This window comes from Sinohyriopsis cumingii, chromosome 2, assembly GCF_028554795.1.
Source record: "Sinohyriopsis cumingii isolate HCF-2022 chromosome 2, ASM2855479v2, whole genome shotgun sequence".
Taxonomy (NCBI): Eukaryota; Metazoa; Mollusca; class Bivalvia; order Unionida; family Unionidae; genus Sinohyriopsis; species Sinohyriopsis cumingii.
In genome coordinates, this window is record NC_142962.1 from 44,523,835 (window position 1) to 44,544,156 (window position 20,322).

At 35.3% G+C, this 20,322-nt stretch overlaps 1 protein-coding gene across 2 annotated transcripts in view; it reads right to left on the reverse strand.

Moving 5' to 3' along the window:
* LOC149804744 (alpha-actinin-like) overlaps positions 1 to 20,322 on the reverse strand; it is a 151,257-nt gene that overhangs the window by 115,574 nt on the left and 15,361 nt on the right. For both annotated transcript variants that reach the window (XM_089943802.1, XM_089943795.1), the window contains exon 2: positions 13,564 to 13,798. In XM_089943802.1, coding sequence (XP_089799928.1) covers positions 13,564 to 13,798 — 235 coding nt within the window. The remainder of the gene's footprint in view (positions 1 to 13,563; positions 13,799 to 20,322) is intronic.

Here is a 20,322-nt window from a genome sequence, read left to right on the forward strand (position 1 = left end):
TTAATGTCAAAATAACTTTCGGTCTAAGAAAGTATTTAAGGATAGGCCAAAACTCAGCTTAACTTGCCTAAAGATGTTTACTGTTTTCTCTCTCCAAGGAATAAACACTTGACAAGAATGGATGACAAGTCAAAGTAGTCGCTAATCTTAACCTACAATATTTCAGCAGGAAAAATCAGTCTGTTTGTATAGATTAGGACCTACATGTACATGTTGTACAGAGACATGTCATCCTGATGTCTGCATCAGATAATGAAAACAACGAACATGGGTCAATACTTTTCTCCATAGGTAATTTTAAAACAATTACACATCAACCTATGGCAGGGTTTATTTTTATGTATGGAGAAATCTAATCTACAAGGTTGTAAATCGATCAGTTAATCACTTATAGTCATATAGTCAATTCTAATCAGCTTCCTCCACTCTACAAGTGCTTTTTCCTGAAGATCTGAAATGGGGCTTTTCACTTATTGTCACTTATGTGAAGACAGCAATCTATGTATCCTGTTGACACAAATACATGCATATATACACACACATGCATACAAACTTAAGAATATGACTTATTGTGCATGCAAAACCCCGAGCCAAAGATACTAAAAGGCTTACTATATATGTACCTGTGCTAAAAATGTAAACAAATTATAACCAAGAGTGCCTTGAAGAGACCAACACTCTATTGACCAAAACAAATCACCAGAAGATAAGACCATTTCTTCTTTATCCACCAAATATCAAAAGCATCACCAATATTCTTAAGCAATAACAAACTTGTAGATAGCAATCATGCTGTCCACATTGGCAAAATTTCATTCAGAACCAATTAAAAGTATTTTGGTGAAAACCTTGTTTTAAATGACCATCATTTCATACAAAAACATGTTTTACATGATGGGCGGCATTATTGTCAATTTGGGCAAACTTATATTTATAAGAAGTCTTTTGCTGAAAAGCCCCCAAATCAATAAGACAATCCATTCAGTAAGAGCAACATTAGAAAGATTTAAGATGGGCACCATGGTAGTTCTATTGAAAATCATATCAGAACAATTTAACTTTGGACAAACTAATTATCATAAGAAGTCTTTTCATGAAACCACATCAACCACCATCCATTCAGATGTACATTACAGCTCAGGCAAATCTTCATTTCTCCATGTATCACATTGGGGCACTTAATCCCATCCATGCTCACTCTAGGAAATTATCTATAAATCACTCCACACCTTCAACGTTCCCTCTAAGCTGTGCACGCTCACATCTGCGCAGCTGCTCAGAAATCCCCGCAGCTGCTCAGATATCACCGCATAGTTGACTTGCAATAATTAAAGTGTATTATGCATTATTTTGTGCAATTTGTATGGATGTTTTATGATGATCTAAAACTTTTGCTCAAGTCACTGAAATGCTTGCACAATGCAGCGTGCACATCTACCATTCACTTAGAGGGAAGGCTGCACACCCCAGCAGGCTGGTAATTAGCAACTTCACCATGGAGGGAGCTTGTCAACATTGCTGACTGGTATTTGAACAGCCAATGAATGAAACAATATTTCAATTTAACTTTCCGTTCAGAAGAAATAGCATTCGCATTTTCAAGATGACTGCTATGGTGGCCCCCCCCCCCCCCCGTTATGTCATATTGGCACATTTTTCATTCTGGACCAAACAGACATCAAGTCTTTTGGTTTGATTTGTTGGTTTCAACAACACTTTTAACACATTATTTGTGATATCATGTCAAGGAAATGGGAGCTCAAGTCTGTAAGTGAAAATCATGTGGTGATATATGTTCAGGAGTAGTAATAACAAAATTTTCAAGATGGTCAATGCAGTAGTGTAAGTGGAATAATTTACATTTATAACCAACTAGACCTTGGGATGAATGTGCAGTGTCAAGCTTCATGGCAACCCTCCAACTAGTTCAGGAGTAGCAGTAACAATTTTGTGCTATTGAACTGAGACATATGACATATAACAGGCCAACCTCAAGCTCTTCTGGTCCAAAACCAGTACAGCTAAATCAGGAGTACCTCAAAGGAACTGACACTCATCTGAAAAGAATTTTCAGGAATCTAAGATAAGACTGCTGCTGTGCAATGAAACCATCTCTGATATTCATTAGTATTAGCAATAATTTTAAACTGGCTGCAGTGATGGCTATACAGGATGTCTGATCAGCACCATTTTCATTTAGGAATAATTAACCTTCAAAGAAAGAATGTTGATAAAAAGAATCTAAATGAACTCTGAAAATTGAGTCAATTTCTGTACGAATATATGGTAAAAAAATGCAGGCCAGCAACTTATACTAAAACCTCACATTCAGTCTCTAGTTCGTCAACACAAGAGTTCTTTTTAATGTGGGTAATTTGTTGTTAACAATGGATTAGTACTGGGTATGCTTTATTTGAACATGCACAAGAAGACAGTCGATTGCTATGGCAAACAAATCCAGCCTAGATTTTTTTTATCTCAACAAAATTTAATATTTTAAAAAAATTCTTTAACATGGAGTTTTCTTGTTTCTTGCCAAATAAATCTTGCTTTGAATTCTTTCATCCTACCAAAATTTTCAAGTTTAGTTTTCTGCAAAGTGTTGCAGTTAAATACTGAGTCTCAATATTGTCCTAGCTGTATATTCTGTTTATATCTTTCTTTACTATACTTAAGAAAAAATTCAGCAAATGTTAAACTTGAAATTTGTTGAAATTGTTAACAAGCAGCTTGGCTACTGTGGTTACAGTTTAAACATGCAGGATTAATATTAAAGTACTGATGTTGTTTTGGGTCTAATGCTATTTTTCAGCGCATCATCGACTACACATGGTGGCCAGTATAACTGGTGGAGTAAGAAGCCACAGAAACCCCAGTAAGAACAACCAACACAAGGAAAGCTACCACCAAACTTTCTCACATGACCACATTGACCAAGCCCAAGATTTGACCCCATGCAAACACAGATCAGTTGAGATAATAGTGATCACTAAAGCTGAGAGCATTAGACCACTTGGCCACCCAAGGTCCCTGTCAAGGTATTTAAAGTGATTTTATAACCGATCTACAAAAAAAACTTTCTGTTGCATTCATATGAAAGACTATGTTCAAGTTCAAAAGAAGCTAAAAACTGAAGAATGATAGAAAATTCATAAGAGACAGGAAAAGAAATATAGTATAACCAGTTGTATGCATATTTAATTTCACAATGTACATACACATATACAACAGATCTAGAACAAAATAAAGAAAGAAGGTAAGAGCAACAATATCTAGCTTTCATTATCATCCCCCACCACTTATTTCAGGACCCGATAAGATAAAACTATGCCACTTCATCCTATTGAGTGTTATTTTGGAGGTACAAAAGTCTGCTTGCAGTCAATTGTTAATTACATAATTACAGTAAAACCTGTCCTAATGGTCACCTGAGCTCAGCAGTCACCTGGTCACAATGGACATTCTAATCTCGCCGGGGCAAATTTGCTATATAAATGTCATATAATCAACATTCAACTGTCATTGGTGGTCAGCGGCCAAGTGTTTTAACCAAGCAGTGCTTTCACTCTGCCTTCCGCAGCCACTGGAGTGTATCAGCAGTGAAGGCAGTGGCCACCTGTCTACCAAGGCCACTTTTGCCTTTTTCCATGGGTGGCTGCTGTAGACAGGTTTGACTGATTTTTAAATTAAAGCTGAATGGCATAAATAGTGTTTTTGGGTGAAATACCTTTTTGAAGAAGAAAAAAAACTGTTTAACTAATTCAAGGAAAAAACAAGTGAAGCTTGCATGGATAACACTAAAACTGAAGGAACAGCAAATCTGGAGTCAAATTTTAATGTACATAATAAATGCTTTCTTTTATTGCAACATCTTTTACCTCCTTTGCCACATTAATTATCATCAAACACACACACACACACCATCATCATTATCATCATCACTATCAGAAAATTTGCTATCAATGGCATACAAGGCATGGCTGACAGCAGATGAACAGATGGGCAATGGAACATACATGACAGCATAGGAAATGATATACTGTTAGTGATGAAGTCCCACAAATCAAAACCTATTGTTGTTATGAGGCCTTATTTGACAGTTGAAACATTGTTTTAGTTGTTGTGAACTGATACCACCACAAATCAAAATCCATTGTTGTGTCAGTTGAAACATGTAGTAAAAGGGGTACATTGTATTAGTTCTTGTGAACTGATACCATCATAGCAAAACCTTATACAGGTAACAATGTGGGATATTCAGTGGACACAAAAGTACATTTATATCATGCCTAATTGTGTGGGAAAATGGCCCCCATTTGACACCAAGGCCCTCGCTTATAAAACTCTATAATAAAATCAAAGACACCAATGTGACAGATTCAAAGGAAAATAACATTTGCCTCGCACCAAGAAAATGTCAGACAAAATACAGGAGGAATGTCTTGATCATAACCAAGCTGATTAAGCATTTTGACAATATACACTATACACATCATGGTTGGTAGAAAATCCATGTTCCCATAGTGGACCCTACTCCTTTTACACTGTTTCTGACATAGCCCAGATATAACAGCATTATATATACTAATCAATACAATGCATAGTATGTTAATAATTATTTTTTAAAAATACCTACTTACCTCCTCAAATTTTAAAGCCAGTGCAATATAAAACGGGGTGGGTGGGGGTGGGGGTGTGTTCATATATTGTTTGCATGTTCGCTACAGAGCTTGGCAGTAGGCTACTACCTCCTGCCACATTAACTCGTCAGGGGTTAATGTGTTAAATGTGTTGCACATCAGATCCCAAGGGCAGGGACACTGTGTCCCGCACCCTCCAAATTTGGGGGACGCACATTTTAAAAGGTCAAAGAAAAATAATAGTTCATAATGCACTAATAGTGCTTTAAAAATTATATAATCTTGTTTGCTTTAAGTGTTGACACCTCAGCCTTGCAGTATTCACGCTAATATCATATTTTCTTTTGACACATCATTGCAATGAAGATTCTTCATGCTCTCAAATAATGCGTGAATACATCAACACATTTGAATATCTGACTAACCTTAAATTGGCACTATGGAATTTTCCATTCTGGATCTTGCTCTCTTTGAACTTTAGTGTGCTAAATTTAATTATTTGAAGTTCTATTGTAGGTTTTAAAAGAGAAGATATAGGTATATAATTCTCAAAATTCTCTTGATAAATTTAATAAATGTATGTCTGTGACAGAAAGGTTCATCTTTATTTACAGTTAAATTTACTGGCTGTGATTCCTGTTAAAAATGACATTTTCTTAAGTCACTCTGTAAATGGGATTAGGTTACAATTCAGAATGACAGGCAGCTGAAACAAAGACACCATTATATCAGTGGGACTGTGTGTTTGTAGACTTAAATAAATCAAAGATAGCAAATTTCCTTTTATAGCCAAACATTTAGTTTGGTGATCACTTGCTGTGAAATGCATAGCTCTCTTAGTACATTATATCTGTAAAGTGCTTAACACATTAACCCCTGGAGGTTTCCACCTGAAATTCAAATAGGAAACACATTTTGAAAGCTATTTCGGAATAGATCTGAAAACACCAAATCCCAGATGATCTTTCAATAACATACTGCCTAGTTGTATTAGAAACAACGTTTTTCATTGGCTATTTGGCTCATGCATCAGTACAAGGGTAAAAGTTGGAGTTCTATTTTTTTCTTTTTTTTTGTGTACTAAACTTAGCCATTATTTTTGTATAGAGACCACTCTTTATTCCAAATGCCATCTTATCCTACTTTTTGCAAAGGTTCATCTGTCTGTTTGCAGTTCATACCGGTTTGCCTTAGATATGAGACCAAAAAGTCTAAAATCCGGACACAAAATCTGATTCCGACCACAGGCAAATTTTGGGTAGAAAAAAATCGGGTCCAAAAAAATTAGGTTTTTCCCTCTGTATTTTGTAGTGCAACTAGAAATTCCAGATTATTTGGTATCATTGTAGAACTACATCTGCCTACTGTTCTATAATAACACCCACTTTAGTGTATCATGCATGACCATGACACTACAGAGCTCGGCAATAGGCTACTACCTCCTGCCACGTTAACTCGTCGCCTGGGGTTAATGTGTTAAAATTGAGTTAAGTTGTTACTGTTTGATATGTAATTAATAGCTCACAAAGATATATTTTAGAAGTAATTTCTCACATAATATAACATTTTTGGAAATTCTAGTTCACATTAAATGTTGCAAAGAAGTGTGCATGGACAGCAGATATATGGCTATCAGTTGGTTACATAATTTATGTTTTGTACATTTTTATATCTATCGTAAAGTTAATTAAAGATCTGCAGTTAACACAATCAAACCACAAGTTTAGCTCAACGTCAAGTCTAGAAAGGTCTTCTGGTAAAGATTTCTCCCAGGAAGATCTATAAAAGCTAGGATCAACCTTAGTGCAGGGAGTCAGTATGAACAAAGGAATATTAGAGGCTAATTAAATGTGAAAAAGAAATATCATCTCATATGTCTAATTCCCTGAGGCAGTTACAATAGATAATGCACTATGGTGGCGCTATACAGTTTCGCATTTTGCATAGGGTTAGGAATTTAAAGAAAAAGAATGTCCCCGGCTTTCCTCACTGGTTATACTGGCTATTTAAAAAAGACCTTGTATATCTTAGGTATAATGCAAAGAACCTTTAATTCCCTTTATTTTGGTGTATGATTGATGGGTGTACTATGGGTTATAGAGTATACAGCTTGGCCTTACTTCAAATGTGCACCTTTCAAAAAAGTGCTAGCTCTACTTGGTCATTTTCACTTCCTGAACTTCAGAGGTCATTTGTATAAAAAAGAGCCGATAACTTTTTTTACATTTTATATATTTGGTAATTCATTCATTGCACTTTCAGAAGCTGGTATTGTCTAGTCTGGCAAAATTCATTTTCCCTATTTTAATAGCTGCTATGTATAGTGTACTTTAGACTAATTCAGACTGATTTTTTAACACAAGGGAGCAGTCATTTTAGTTAGCAGTGTGCTTAAATCATGTAAAATTTCCAAAAGTACAATATCCAAAAGAAATATCATCCACATTACATTAATGTAGCATAGAGGTATGCAAACATTCTCTCCACTGTGCATGTTTTAAATGCGAACTACTTCACCTTACATACGTCACTCTCTCAAAAGTACTTATTATCTGGTGAGCGCCACCATAAAGAAGATGTAGGTATTATTTTTTATGATTTAATTATGTTTATATGGCTGAAACATTTAAGTCGCAAGCATCAAAACAATCCTTATGAATAATTCTCCTGCTTTTTTCCCCACAGAACAGTATTTATGAGTGTCAGAGTCTCTAACAAGTCCAGCCTCCGCCCCCCCATGATAAAAGTGAGCGATTTTAAGAATGCACATTACATTTTGTAAACATAGCAACCAATGTTATGCTGAATGATAGGAACATGAAACTAGCCAGAATTATTTCTGAGATATCAACAATGAATTTTACAATTAGAAAAGGGAGGTAACTCATCAGCTTCATAAAGGTCAAAGGTCAAAGTGTAAAATATTTGCCTATTGTTTAATATGGAAGAAGCGAATTCACTTTCTCATCATTTATTTTTTTATTTCATTGCAAATAAATGAAAAGAAACATTTTCACCATATATTTCTGTCACTTATTGCAACAGTTTTAAATTTAAGTTGACTCTATTCCTATATTCTAAGTCTTCTAATTTCCCCATAATTAAGGTCACTACTCACACAAACATACCTCATGGCAAATTATGTAAGCAAGAGAAAAATGATCATAATTAGCTTATTTTCATGCTTAAACACAATATGAATGTACCATTTTATTCAGAACATCATACATAATTATATGAAAATAAAAAAAAATAATTGCAAACATTTTTTTATTTTCTTTAAGGTGGCGCTATACAGTTTCGCATTTTGCATAGGGTTAGGAATTTAAAGAAAAAGAATGTCCCCGGCTTTCCTCACTGGTTATACTGGCTATTTAAAAAAGACCTTGTATATCTTAGGTATAATGCAAAGAACCTTTAATTCCCTTTATTTTGGTGTATGATTGATGGGTGTACTATGGGTTATAGAGTATACAGCTTGGCCTTACTTCAAATGTGCACCTTTCAAAAAAGTGCTAGCTCTACTTGGTCATTTTCACTTCCTGAACTTCAGAGGTCATTTGTATAAAAAAGAGCCGATAACTTTTTTTACATTTTATATATTTGGTAATTCATTCATTGCACTTTCAGAAGCTGGTATTGTCTAGTCTGGCAAAATTCATTTTCCCTATTTTAATAGCTGCTATGTATAGTGTACTTTAGACTAATTCAGACTGATTTTTTAACACAAGGGAGCAGTCATTTTAGTTAGCAGTGTGCTTAAATCATGTAAAATTTCCAAAAGTACAATATCCAAAAGAAATATCATCCACATTACATTAATGTAGCATAGAGGTATGCAAACATTCTCTCCACTGTGCATGTTTTAAATGCGAACTACTTCACCTTACATACGTCACTCTCTCAAAAGTACTTATTATCTGGTGAGCGCCACCTATAATACAGTACATTCATCATCTACCAGTATTTATTATAACCTCTTTTCTGAATTACACACCGCTCCGGTGGCCTAGTGGTTAGAGCGTCCGCCTCGGATGCGGGAGGTCGTGGGTTCGATCCCCGGCCGAGTCATACCAAAGACTTACAAAAACGGTACTAACAGCTGCCTCGCTTGGCGCTCAGCATTAAGAGGTTAGTGTTAGGACTGGTCGGCCCGGTGTCAGGATAATGTGACTGGGTGGGACATCATGCTACATGTCTGCGGCATGATGCCCCAGTGCTAGACATCACTATAAACTGCCACATTGCAGACATCGTAGCGATATGACTGAAAAACTGTTAAAGCTACGTTAAAAATCCAAATCACATCACATCACAACACATCTGAATTACAATTCTTTCCAAAGTAACAAAATCACAAAATTGTGTATTAGCAAAAGTTTAATTTTTCTGTTATCATTTCAACCTCAAAATAAATTACATCTTCGTTATGGGGTGAATCCTTAAAATACACTACACTACTAGCCATCAAACATTTTACAATGCAACTTGGCCAACTACCATAAACCTCAAAAATGTTTTCATTGCCAGATTATTCTAAAATAGATACTCACTGCCATCGTACAGTTTTAATATACTGGTGTTGTATACTTTGTTACTCACTGTATATGTATATGTTCAAATATGGTAACCATATATATACAAGACTATTTACCAAGTAGATCAAACCATGATCAGAAAACATAGCTGCTTATGAGCTGACAGCATAATCAACGAGATGCTAAACTTAGACATTTAATTCTGTTCTGTATACTGCTGATATTACCAAACCATGGAAAATTTTTTTGTTTTAAATGAAGCCAAAGTGGGCCTGAATTTGCACAAGAATAATATCAGCAATGCAAGAGCAATCTGTCAAGAAGCCTAGGTCAGTAGGACACTATCTATTTTTGGTACATTTGCATCATTCACACAATACTGTAAGGCCATTAATGCTAACTGCTTATTGTTAAATTTGTGTTCAGTGGATTCTGCAATCAATTTTTTAATGTTTTTCAATTATTATTTTTTACGGCAGCCAATTCTGATAGTGTGCAAACTATAATGGCTTTCATAACAAAATGCTTACTTTCAATGTGAGTTCAAATATTGTTTTGAGGTTTTGTTTGAAAGTTTTTCTATCTTTAGTAACAGTGATCATATTTGCTGTCAGAAAAGACAACATCTGCACCAATTGAAAACCCTCTCTGCTAAGATGCTTTATGTAAACTTGGATCAAATTCTCAGTTTTTTCAATAAGTCATATCAAGGGTTTTCTAATATTTTTTTTATTAATGGCAGCCATATTTCATGGCAGAACAGCATGATTTCAATAAATTATAAAGCCCTTTAAGCCAGAAACTTTTCTTTCAAATTTGAACAAATTCTGTTCAGTGATTTCTGATATTTTAAAAGGTTTATGTTTTTGGTAATGATGGCCACATTTCAGGCAGATCATCACCAACTGTAAATACAAGATGGCTTGGACTTGCATGTCAGGTGAACAAAAAAAATAATTGCTGTAAAACATATGAACTTGATCTCAAGGTCAAAAGGGTTAAGTGAGCATGTCACAGAACAAATTTTCTTGTCTTCTTCAAAATGATTCATTTGAAGAATGGAAATCAAAATCCTCAAGGGATGTCGGAAATGTGAGCAATTGAAAATACTTTTAATGAAAACTGCAACCTTGACCTTAAGGTCAAATGGGCAAGTGCACACATCACAAAATGGATTGCTATAGCTTCAATAATGATTCATGGCACCAGTGGCCAATCAGGGCCATTTGTAAAACAAGACTTCCAATGGCCTGCAGGTGAAGCCAATGATCCAAGAAATTGTTGTAAAACATAAAAATGACTTATGGTTAAAAGAAGCAGGCAAGCAGGTTGCAGAATGAATTACCTTTCCTACATAATGAATCAACCTAAATATGAAACAATACTTCCTTGAAGAAGCTGACACTTTTCTGGGAGAAAAGAATTTCCATAGTGTTGAATCCTTTTCTTATTCTTCAGCGATAACAAGCTTTTGAAATAAACTGTTGTTTAACACAGTGGATGTCACTTTGGCACCATTTCCACTTAGGACCAACTAGGCATCATAAAAAGCATACTGATGAAATCCCCATGTTGATATAGCCATCTATTTGGACAGAAGTAATGATAATGTTTTCAAGATATGGCTTTATATTCAAGAACAATAACAAGGTTTTCAAGATGACTGCTGAGGTAGCCATATTTCAAATAGGTAGCATTTTCATTTAATAGGTACTGTTTTCATTTAAGATCAACTAGGACATAAGTCTTTTGGTGAAATTTGCACATCAATATTAATTTCTGTTTGAGTATATTTATGATAGAAAGATTTTCAAGATGGCTGCCATGCTGGCTATATATGTCATATTGGCACCATTTTTCATTTAGGACTAGACAGACACCATAAGAAGTCTTTTAGTGAAAACCCCCATGCTGATACAAGTGTTTCACAAAAAAAGACTACACCACTCCTTCGATAACTCGTGCCCTGATAACTTGCGAACCTGCTTATAACGCAGGGTCAGGCATGGATCCCATTTTTTAAAGAAAATCGCAATAAAAATTGGTAACAGGAACTTTGATGTACTGCTCGTTTTATCATCGAAAACAATAGATAGGACCTGGAAATTTTAATCAACACTATGAAATATCAAATTTAAAAACAGGTCATACAATTTTTTACATTTTTTTCTTCTCCAAACAACATTCCTAGTACACCACAATTAACGATATGTAAGGAAATTTCGATCAATGAAAATGTCTTTCATGCTGAGTGGAGGCAGTACTTTATAAAATGAATACAAATTAAATAATTTTTTAATCAACTGAAATTTGTGTTCTATTTCTATCTTTTAGTTCCTTTTAAGTGTAATCATCATAAATGCAATGTGTCCTCTTGCAATTAAATGTAAAATGCATCAATCTACCATAACAGCTGTGTCCGCGAGCATTTCTCTGAGAACCTAATTAAGTGCCGACTGTGTTTTTGATAACTGACTTCTGGAAGTATTTTGTTGTATTGTTGCACTGAATTAAACGTTGGCCTCCTTTGTATTATCAAGTTAATTATGTCTTTTGAATCAAATAAAGGAGGTAGAATAAAAGAAAAGTTAAAAGGCATGAAAATCCTACAAACTTAAAATCTATCAGCCCCAGTTGTATGTCGGGTGAACTCACTTCACTTGATCAATCAAACATTCATAAATGTTATTGTGTATGTAACATGAACTACCTTAAATTAACCGACTTTTCATAACTGTGATCAAATATAACAAGGCAGCCAAGCGAAACAAATACTTTGTAAAATAAAGAGCATGATTTCACAGATAAGGACCATTGTGGGCAAGCGAGTTTTGAACTGGCACTTAGAGATATCCTCAAGGATGATAAAAAGTTCCATTATTGATTCCAATTAATTAGTTCACACGACATCAATATTGTACTAACTGAGCAATACAAAAATTGCGTTTCAACGCAGATGATTGTCTCGCGCAATAAATTTGTGTTTTTTTTAAAAAAGAAATCTTGTTTGGTGGTGTATCAACAGTTAGTCTAGTTCCCTGCTCTATGGACTCCCGATCTGACAGGATAATATTAAACATCACTATGGGAAACAGGCTCATCAAGAAAACAAAAGGCAGTGACGTAATACACAGATCTTTCTTTGCGTACATGTGATGGTTGTTAAAACCAGTTAGAACGCTCTTTCATATGTTGGACATTTTGAAATAAATGTTATTTAAACAGAATAACGAACAACTTCAATAGAAAAAGTGCACTATTAAAATTTATTATCGACGTGATTGTAAAATGCGGATTCAGTCAATAAACAGCCCAGTTTCCTAATGCCGCACCCCACTCCACCCCACCCAGTTTTTTATATATGTCAAAGTGATTTTTTTATCTAAATTTTTGGAGATCACTCGGTAACTCACTTATAGTGCAGTCCATGTTTGTCGACCCAGTTGTGCACGAGTTATCGAGGGAGAGGTGTAATTATGATGTCTAGTAGGTCCTTTAAAAAATGGTGCTGATTGGCTGTCCAATGTGACTACCATTGTGGTCATTTTTAAACGTCATGTTGGGCATCCAAACAGCACCATTTTCATTTATGACCAATCAGATCACAGAATGAATGTGTATGCAAGAGTTTCAAAGCAATCCTACAAGCAGTTTAGAAAAAGCAGCAATAATAAACTTGTCCTTACCGACGGATGGACAACAGACCATCCATTAAGCTCTTCTGGTCTATGATGCTTCCTTTACTATATGTTCCAGACTCTAGACTACCAACAAGTAGGCAAATTAGGCAAAGGTTATTTATAACCGAAGCTTGCAAAATGTGATGCAATGCCGAACATTGGCATTTGTTAAGGATAGAAAACTCACTCAGATTTATTCTCAAGGTGTACCACTGCATCTACTGAGCCATGCAACATACACTTGGCAAAGTTTCTCTTGGTCAAGCCAATTTTTACGCAGTCAGGATGAGTGGTTTTCCTTTGCTTTGCCTGTTATATATATTGTTGTTGTTGTAGGGTTTAACGCCATTTTTCAGCACAAGATAGGCTATACATGGTGGCCAGTATTAATGGTGGAGGAAGAACCAGGGAAATCCCCAGAAAGAACCACCGACCCTTGAGAAGCTACTGGCAAGCTTTCTCACATACCCACATTGGCCGAATCCGAGACTCGAACCTACGCAGACAGAGGTGAGATGGCAGTGATCCGTAACGGAAAGCGCGTTAGACCACTCGGCCACTCGGGGCCCCCCTGTTATATATAAATATTGTCAAAGAAATGTATGATTATGCATTGTAGCAGTTATTTACACTTTCATAAAAGTACATAAGACTTAAATCATCTCATTTGAAAAATCAAACTTGTTTAGGTTTATGATCACTTACCTTCTGCACCAATAGAAACAAGTTTTACTCCTTTACTTGCTATGAAATCTAAAGCTTTGTTCACATTGGCTATTTTATGGAATCTCATTTTGCCCCTGTCGGGTTTTGGTAATTGTTCCCCTGAAATAACTTCAAGTAATAACATCAACTTCAGCCCATTTCGAAAATCCTCTTCTATATTTTCTATTTGAGTACCAGCTTTCCTTAAATGTGAATTGCACCATGCTGTAAAAGTCTGAAAAAGAAAAGAAGAAAAAACTTAAGTTTTCTTGATACTAAGAAAGTAAATTACTTCAGTTGATGGGGCATTGCAAATGTACATATTGGAAGACACAAGGCTCAAAACCAGCTCTATTAATGCTTGAATATCCCGATTCATGTAAGTCTAATAGTATATCATATAAGTAGCATTCGAAGTTTGTGTATCATCATGTATGCAACAAACCCATATGCAAAATCTGCAAAAAAGTAATGATAAATTCTGATAATATTGGTAACCTTGCTGTGTTCTTACAATGCCTACAAAGCAACACAGACATTACTCCATATCTTAAGACAACTGGACAAGGTACAGAACGAGTCTGTTTCATCATGATGCATATTGTACCACTCACAATAGGTATTGTATTGCCTGTAAATTCATAAGACCCTTTTTTCATTATCAGCTCGAAGAAACAAGTGAATTACATTCAGCCACACATGTGCAGAAGGTAAAAATTAAAAGGGAGAGGGTTATGGGACAGATGAGTTTTGTGTCCTGGCCACTGTTTACTCCAAAATCTCAAATTTGTTGTTAAGGTTCACCTGCCTGTGTGCAGTTCAGACTTGTCTGCTTAGGATCCCTGGCCAAAAGGTTTACAATCCAGACATAAAATCTAGTACCAAGAATTATCATTTTTGGCCTAAAGAAATGGATCCCAAAAAGTAGTTTTTTTTTACTGCTGTACTCTGTAACATGTTATGCATTATTTGATATCATTGCAGAACTACATCCATCTGCTTTTCTGTAATACCAATATTGGTGTATCATAAAGTGAAATACAGCTGAATGGAATACTGTCCTCTCATTGGTTAAAAGAAAATGATGTCCTGTATTTATTTATAACTTATTTTCAGTTGGCCAATGAGAAGGTGGTATTCAATTCAGCTCGCAGTTCTTGCATATTAAGCGGGCATGATCAGGGCCATGTCGAGTGGTAGTGTGAGAAAATGATTTGGCTATCCTTAAAGGTATGATATTAAGTCAAACTTTTGATAGGGATACAGTTGAATGCCTGAGCTAAATTTATCAAGCTAGCAATGCGTAGCTTGAAGAATCAGTGTTTATTCTTAAATAGGTCGCGCGAGCATGGAGACGAGTGTCCACCCTTGTAGTTATTATGTAGTACATGTAATTGTAAGCAACAACAAAAGCCCCTGTGGCAGACATGTGGCATCATATCCCACCGAATCACAGTATCCTGACACCAGGCCGATCAGTCCTAACACTAACCTCTTAACTGATTCAGCCCCAATCCCGCCTGTAGGCATGAGGCTGTACCCTATTTCTGACCTCTGCAACATCAAGATCATTTAAGATACACCAATGTAGGTGGTATTACAAAAAAGCAGACAGATATAGCTCTAAAATGATACCAAATAATCTGAAAGTTCTAGTTGCACTACAAAATACCGAGGGAAAAACCTAATTTTTAGGACCCATTTTTTTTCCACCCAAAATTTGCTTGTGGTTGGAATGCAATTGTGTCCGGATTTTAGACCTTTTGGCCTCAGATCTAAGGCAGACTAGTCTGAACTGCACACAGACAGGTGAACCTTTGCAAAAACTAGAATAAGGTGGGCATTTTGGGTAGAAAAAAAATCAGGTCCAAAAAAGGAGGTTGTCCCTCTATATTTTGTAGTGCAACTAGAAATGCAAGATTTTTTGGTATCATTGTAGAGCTACATCAGTCTGCCTTTCTATAATACCACCCACTTTAGTGTATCATGCATGACCATGATGCTACAGAGCTCAGCAGTAAGCTACTACCTTCTGCCACGTTAACTCGTCGCCGGGGGTTAACGTGTTAGTCATCGTAGCATCCATACTGGATGTATGACTGGTACCAATTTCATAGAGGTCCAACTAGGTTTCATAAGCAGCCTACCTGTAAAAACCTCATATTAACATAGCCATCCATTTGGAGAGTAGAGATAACACTTTAAGAATCTGCCTTTCCATTTAGGAGGAGTGCAACCAACAAGATTTTTCAAGATGGTTAGGCATCTCAATTCAACTGCTGAAAACCCTATGTATGTTCAATTCAATTCTGGAGAAGCTTTTCAGGAGAGCTGCTGTAGGGGCCTGGAACTGTGATAAGATGTTATGCCAACATATAACTGAGTGAGCATTGCAAAGTCAGTGTGACACATAGCGGTAAGTTTGATGAATGTGTTTAGGTAACTGTTAAGGCTAGGGCATGAACCAGAATATGGTGCATGATTGATTTATAATGAGGGTCCATTTGATAATGGCCAGGCAGATTGGACAAGGCAAGGTGAATTCACTTCTTAGCATTGGAAAATGTCAAGAGTTGACATGTTGCAGGAACAGTTTGTACTTACCAGAAGAAAAAAAATCGTTATAAGCTGAAATTTTCCAGATCTCAGTTTAGTAAGACAGCACAAAATGTGTAATTATCCAAACCCTGGATGAGCATGTGTAAATTCTGGTGGTTAAATAAACTTAGATCCTGACTGGATAAGTAATGGCTTGGGGTGTGTTTCTCAGGTGATGTTTCATATTATATAATGTTCTACATCACAAAATTAGTCTGAGATTGCAACTCTGAGGAGAATATCAAGTATTTTTTCTCATTAAATACAAGTCCAAGGGATGTGTAACTGAAATCTTCTGAGACAATTCTATAAACGGGCAAAGAGACGATTCTGGAAAAGGGAAAAAGACGGCAAGGTATCATTCCTTAGTTTCAAAATATTTTTCTTTGACATAACTGTTTTAATTTATGTCTCGATTGTTATATGAATCATATACTCTAAGAATTTCATACAATATTTCCTTGGTAGGAGTCCTGAAATAACTGTTGAATTTAATTGTATGACATACGTATCATGTATGCTAGGAAATGACATTACTATGGTCTGTTGGAAGTGATCACACTGGATTGTTAATTAGCATATAATTATTGTAGTTAAGACATGAAGTAAATTTCATTAATTCATTTGTATAATTAAGATGTGAATACTCATAACCAAGAATCGATAGCATTAGCACCCCTATAGGCTGACACTTAGTCCAGATAGTGATTCATAGTTCACACAGCAAGGCATAGCAGCTTATAAAGAGACTAGGCAATGCTATAAATCAATTAGTGATGTTAAATAGTCTGTCAGAGAGTTAGATGTTCCTGTACTATGTTTGAATGGAAAGAACTGAGCTAGAATTTATATAATGGTGTGAAGTTCCAGGTTGTGACCTCAAAACTATTAGCAGTTAGTGTCCATTTGAATTACGATATGATGATATCTGATATAATGAGAGAGATGAGTAGTAAGGACCTACGAATCCTTTAAGGTTGCCTATTTATAACTTTTAAAATGCAAATAGTTCCACAAAACAAGACAATGGGGATGTAGAAGGGATCCATAATGCAGTTAAGATCCCTAAGAAGCTGGATGCAGGAGACAGGTCATTGTAGACCGCATCACAAAAAGCCAGAGGGATAAATCAAACCCAGTTTAATACCAATGTTGAACATAGTGACCACATTAGTCAGCAAATTATGCTGTCAAACAAAACAATTGAGTTTGTACATTGTACTCATTTTTATGATGAAATTTGTCATAACTGCATTTTATAATAATTTTTTGGTAATTATTTTCTAATAGAAGTGGATCTTCTAGTGTCTTGCACAATTTTATTTATCTAATTCATTAAACTGTTAAATTTTATATCCTGGGGCACTTGTTTTTCTATTCTATATCTCTGCTCAGATCTCTATTCCATCCATTAATTTAACATTTTTCTTTATCCACTTGAACCAGGCAACAACACCATGGTTGACCATCGTCTAGATAACAATTACTGCCACCATGTAACAGGGCCATATTGTAAGAACAGCACTATTTTTATTTAAGACCAAGTGGACATCATAATTAGTCTTCTAGTGAAGACCCCATGCTATTATGATGATAAGATATTTAAAATGGATGCCATGGTGGCCATATTGGGTATCAGATTGGTATAATTTTTATTTAGAACCAACTATACATCTCAAGAAGTCTTGCAATGAAAACATCAATGCTCATATGACAAGCCTTTCAGAAGGAGTAGCAATGACAAGATTGACTGCTGTGGTGTTATACTGGACAACAGACCTGTATCATTTTCATTTAGTCCAACCAGTCATCATGAAAAGTCTTTTCATGAAAATCCAATGGTGATACGACTGTTCATTCAGGAATAGCTATAAGAATTTCAAGACTGCTACTGTGGTGCCCATATTGGACAAAAGACATGCATCAATTTCATTTAGAATCATCCAGATATTTTAAATCTTGGTGAAAACCCAATGCTGATATTCAACAAGTAGAAATAACAAGATTTTCAATATGCATGCTGTGGAGCCCATATCTGAACCATATTGGCACCATTTTCATTCAGAACCAACAAAACATCATAAGACATCTTTTATTGAAATCGCCATGTTGATATGACTATCCAATCAGAAAAGTGTACCAATAATAAAATTTCAAGATGGCTGCCATACTGGACATCAAATCAGCAGGATTTCCAGCGAGAAGCAACAAAACATTCTATGAAGTTTTTCAGTAAAAACCACATGTTGATCTAACAATCCATTCAGAAGGATTAGCTATAACAAGATTTTGAAGATAGCCACTGTGTTGGCTATATGAAATTTGTGAGCTGACCCATTTTCATTTTGGATAAAATAGACCACAAAATAGCTGCATGTCAAAAATTAATTTGTAAACCATGAATGATATGAATGGCAACTACTGTGTATGCAATCATGGCAACTAACAGGATGTTGTGAGAAATTCTGGCAGAATCCAACTTTTTGAAAAAAACAATTAAAAACGAGGAAATTATTTTTCATTAGTTACTTGTTAGCCTATGTTAATATGTTAAGTACATGTATTAATTTGTAAGACTGCTAATTGTCCTCAGATTTTCAGGAGACAAGCTTTCTCTTTGAATTTTATGTAAATGTTCAACTCCACAAAATATAGTCCTGTTTGTCAAGTGTATTAACTGTCCCTCTCTGATAAATATCTTATCGGATGTTGACATCCCATTCAAAGTTTCCCTTATAATTGTTGTGGTTAGTAAAGTATAGGCTTCAATGTCAATGTCCTTTCTAAATCAAGAGGCCCTCTATGTTAACATCTTTTACTGAGTAGGTTGTCAGTTGTAGTGTAAGCTTGATCATACCACTATATTTAGCTTTTAGATGACAACTCAAAACAATAGCTAACAAATACATTGCAATTTCATCTACACGTAACTGACAATGGGGGAGGGGACTGTGAGTGTTTTTTCAAGCCAAGATATTTAGTTATATTTTTCTTCCAATAATGTAATTGCCATATGTTGTTATTATTGCTATAATATGCTGTTATTTTGAATTAAATAAGATATTTGCCTCAGCTGAGCCAGAATTTTGTTTTAAATATCCCAGGCCCCTGCCGAAGACAGCTGAATTGTGAATCACTGATACAATTGCAGCATGATGTTGTATGTATCACAGAATGTCCAGAAATGCCACAGTAAAATATTCTTCATTATACCCAACTCTAATACATATGTGATAAAAAATATTAACAATGGAACTGATCGTACAGCTCGAGTATGCTGTACAACTGAGAAACTATGCAGTGGCTTGCAAATATACAACATTTTTCTTTAAAACAAAATGTGAATTAATCAAAGATTCTGCCGACAATTTATTTAAAGATAATTGTCGGTCATTGGTTCTTCCCAGGACTTTCCTCAATTCATCCTACTCCAAATATACTGGCAAAGATATATAACCTATCATTTGATGAATAATGGCATGGAACCCATACAATAAACTGTCGTTTACATATTTAACAAGTTGTATATTTTAACAGATAGTAAAGAAAATCAAGCTGTTTAAATGTGTAATCGTAGCAGCCTTAACCCAAGTTTACACATTGACTACTATGCTTCAAAAACATTATAAGCCACTATTTAGTCTTCTTAAGCAAATGTCAATATTCAATATTGTTATCAAATTTTTTTCCTCTGCATTGCCAATGGGGTAACCAAATTTGTCACCAGAAGAATCAACAAAATCACCCCTGGAAAAGTGGTACACTAAAATTGTCTTTTTAAAATCAGTTTCTTCAACAAGCTCCATATCTTAGGCAATATAATTTCATTCACTGACTTCCCAACAAAGAGGTAAAGAAATGGGAGGCCAAATGTCATTGAAAATGTCTGCACTGGCCATTGTATGTATTAACAAGTGTGTCTACCAATGATTATCATCATGTAATCAAAATTAATTTACTGCTTTCTTGGAATCCATGAATGATGCAACAATTTTCCAAAGGAATATTAAAGGGGGAGGGTATTCAAAGTAAAATATATGGCATGTTAGCAGCATTGATTTAGTATGCATGACTTCTTGACCAAAAGTCATTTCATTCCCCAACACTATGACGAATCTGATATCCTATTTGAGTGCAACATCTAAGACATAAAACTCATGC